This window comes from Emys orbicularis, chromosome 1 (assembly GCF_028017835.1).
Source record: "Emys orbicularis isolate rEmyOrb1 chromosome 1, rEmyOrb1.hap1, whole genome shotgun sequence".
NCBI lineage: Eukaryota > Metazoa > Chordata > Testudines > Emydidae > Emys > Emys orbicularis.
In genome coordinates this window covers 371,587,003-371,590,873 of record NC_088683.1, presented here as the reverse complement: position 1 = coordinate 371,590,873, position 3,871 = coordinate 371,587,003, and the positions used below count along the sequence as shown (strand labels likewise).

At 43.7% G+C, this 3,871-nt stretch overlaps 1 protein-coding gene across 1 annotated transcript; it reads right to left on the bottom strand.

Annotated features, from left to right (window-relative positions):
- Positions 1-708: 708 nt before the first annotated feature.
- Positions 709-1,707, bottom strand: LOC135889528 (olfactory receptor 52E4-like). The gene has a single exon (XM_065417393.1). It carries the CDS (start codon positions 1,705-1,707, stop codon positions 709-711), a length of 999 nt encoding a protein of 332 aa, XP_065273465.1.
- Positions 1,708-3,871: the final 2,164 nt, after the last annotated feature.

Here is a 3,871-nt window from a genome sequence, read left to right as displayed (position 1 = left end):
AGATTCAAACAGCGCACAGTCAACTTGTGGAACTCCTTGCCTGAGGAGGTCATGAAGGCTAGGACTATAAGAGCATTTAAAAGAGAACTGGATAAATTCATGGAGGTTAAGTCCATTAATGGCTATTAGCCAGGATTGGTATGGAATAGTGTTCCTAGACTCTGTTTGTCAGAGGATGGAGTTGGATGGCAGGAGAGAGATCACTTGATTTTTACCTGTGAGGTTGAGTACCTCTGGGACATCTGGCATTGGCCACTGTCGGGAGACAGGATACCGGGCTAGATGGACCTTTGGTCCGACCCACTACGGCCGTTCTTATGTTCTTATGACTTGCTATAATATATGAGAACATATTGGTTTTAGAGATGACTGGGTCACAGATGACAAGGAGAGGGGAAAAGAGGATCAAGAGATGGGGAAGGGCCTTGGGGAGAAGACACACAGCAGGGTCGAGGCTTGACAGAAGACATGAGGCAAGATTGCAATTTCAGGGATCCAGCTACCAGGAATTAGAAAGGTGGCAACCCAGTGTAGTGTACATAGACTGATTCCCCAGTTCATCACATTGACACAGCACAGTAAGGACAGGAAAGGATTTAATGTCTCTCTGTCTATCCAGTAAGTGATTCAGGGAATATGACCAGCACCATGCACTAGCCAGCTCTGCACAGAGCTCAATCTGAGAGCCAGAGCACAAAGAGAAAACATTTAAATCTCTTTATGAGTAAAGAGCTGGAGCAGCCTGTCCCGGATCTGTTTGGTCCTCACCCCGTAAATGATGGGGTGCAGCACAGGGGGCACCATGTGGTACACACCGCTAATGAGAACGAGGAAATGCAGTGGCACATTGTGCCCAAACCGGAACATGAGAGAGGAGAATACATCTGGGATGTACAAAGCTGAGATGGCACAAAGATGAGAGATGCAGGTCCCAAAAGTTTTGAGCCGGGCATCCTTTGTGGGGAGGCGGAAGATGGCCCGGAGGATCTGAGTATAGGACACGGCGATAAAAAACCCATCCATTCCGATCACAAAGAGAAGATCAAACAGGCCATAGTAACTACTGATGCGGATGTCAGTGCAGGCCAGCTTCACCACAGCTATATGCTGACAATAAAAGTGGGGGATGATGTTGGTTCTGCAATATGGCCACCGCCTGACCAGGAAGGGATAGGGTAATGCGAGTATGCCACTTCGCAGCACCACGGCCAGACCTATCTTGGCCACAACAGAGTTTTTCAGGATCGTGGAATGTCTAAGAGGATTGCAGATGGCCACGTAGCGATCCAAAGCCATGGCCACGAGGATTCCAGATTCCATCCCTGAGAGGGAGTGAACAAAATACATCTGGGTGAGGCAGGCACTGAAACTGATCTCCCTGGAATTGAACCAGAAGATGCTCAGCATTTTGGGTACGGTGGATGTGGACATGACCAGGTCAGTGACAGCCAGCATGCAGAGGAAATAGAACATGGGCCCGTGGAGGCTTGACTCCCTCTTCACGATGAACAGGATGGTGAAGTTCCCCAACACGGCTATGGCGTACATAGCACAGAAGGGAATGGAGATCCAGATATGGGCTGCCTCCAAGCCAGGAATTCCAAGTAGGATGAACGTGGAGGGGTTGGTGAAGTCAGTTCTGTTCGAATCTGACATGGTGTAGGGGAGAAAGTGTCCAACTCTGAGGCAGAACGGTGTCTCCTGCATTTACCGTATGATCCCCTGACTTTCTGTTTGTTCCCAGGATCTCGGGTGATGGTCACAGCTGAAATGCCTGCATGGAGAGACAACATTAATATGAGACACTACATGCACTAGTGGAGGCTGTTCTCATGGGAGAAGCAGATTGATCACTTTTCGCACACTGAAAAATTACATTTTCATTATTCAGAGAGAATAACTATGAATAATGACCCTACTAAATCCAATTCCATATTTTTGTTGTGCTCCCTGCATTAATAATTCCTACACTTTGTGGTGGGGGAAACTTAAGAGGCATCCGCAGGAAACACAAGTGTGGATACTGGTTATCCATCATTGTTCCTTAATACAATGAGAGCCAGGATAGGGAGTCCATACTGAAGGCAGTTCCCCATTCATCCAGTTGCTCGAAATCAGAGAGGGGGGGGAAAAACAAAATTTTTCCAAGATATGTGCTGAGAGCAACATCCCAACTAGAAAATACGTCAGGGAAACAACCAGGGCACCATTGATAGCAGCTCAAGAGTAACAGCTGCTCATTCCCAGCAGTGGATAAAACAAAAGAATGTTCAGATCCCTAAGATATGGGATGGAGCATAACATATTCGGGAATGTGTTCAGTTTTGGTCACCCAGTCTCTATTATGGATAAAAAAGTCTGGGACTCTTTAGTGTATACAAGAGACAAAGAAGAGACCACATGATATAGGAAGGGAAAATAAACAAGGAAACTGATTTACATTCAAATGGACAGTTCCCAACCAATACTATCTATACACACTTAGTGCTCCAAGAGGACTAATTCCCTACAGCTGAGGAAAATTGTTAGCAAAACTGATTGGGAGGAAAAATTTAGACAGAAAAATATAAATGAATATTGGTAATACTTTGATAACAATTTATTAGATATTAGAAAACTCACGATTCCAGAGTCAACAAAGTGAACAACTTTCAGTAAAAACTCAGTTTAGTGCTAAAGTGAAGGCAACAATTAGAGGGAGGAAAGCAATATGAAACAAAGAGGAAAAATGGAAAATAGCGAGCCAACAATATAAATCAGAAGTTAAGAAAATTGATAAGGAACGTTAAGACATCAGGGAAAATGCCATGTATTGCAGGGCTATGGATCACAAAAAGGAGTTTATTAAATATATTAAGAACACGATAAATCCTCAAAAATATTTATGTCAATTTCTGTGTTAAATTTAAAATATTGAAATATAAAAGGAAAGGTTTTTTTTATAAAAGAATTGACAAGGTTAAGAAACAATGGAAAAGCGGGTATGGGATAAGTTAAAAAAAGTCTTGATATGTAAGTAATGCCATTCACCAACAGGGTTTATGCAAAACAGATCTTGTCAAATAAAGCTGATTTCATGCTTTTATGAGAGTACACATTGGTTGATCAAGGGTACACATTTGGTGAATCAAGGGAACCACGCAGATGCAACGAACCTTGATTTCTCAGAGGCATTTGATTTAGCAGTGGAAAATACTGAGTTGGTGAGTTGGAGCAGGGGAAGGATTTTACCTTTGCACATGGGACTGGTGAAATAAACTGCATCCAGTTCGGGGGTCCACATTTGAAAAAAGATGTTGAAAACTTGGAGAGGGTGCAGGAACGAGCCACAAAAATTCTTGGAGGATAGAGAAAAAGATGGTGCTGCCATGGTGCTTCACTGTAGACACTACTTACACAGACGGAAGGGTTCTCCCCTCAGCACAGGTAATGCCCGAGAGGTGGTAGCCAGGTCGATGGAAGAATTCATCTCATGCTTTCTACACCAGGGCACAGATTATCCAGTAAGTTCTTGGAATGTATTGGAGACAATTTTTTGTTCCAGAAACTGGAGAAACCTACTTGGAGAGAGGCTGTTCTAGAGTTCATTTTGACGTATAAGGAGCAACTGGTTGAGAATTTGAAACTGGAAGGCAACATGGGGGAAAGTGATCATGACATGATAGAGTTTATGATTCTAAGGAATGGTAGGAGGGAGAACAGCAAAATAAAGACAATGGATTTCAAGAAGGCAGACTTGAGCAAACTCAGGGGAGTAGGTAGGCAAGATCTCATGGGAAGCAAGTCTAAGGGGAAAAACAATAGAAGACAGCTGCCTGGTTTTCAGAGAGACATTATTAAGCGCACAAGAGCAAACTATCCCCCTGCGTAG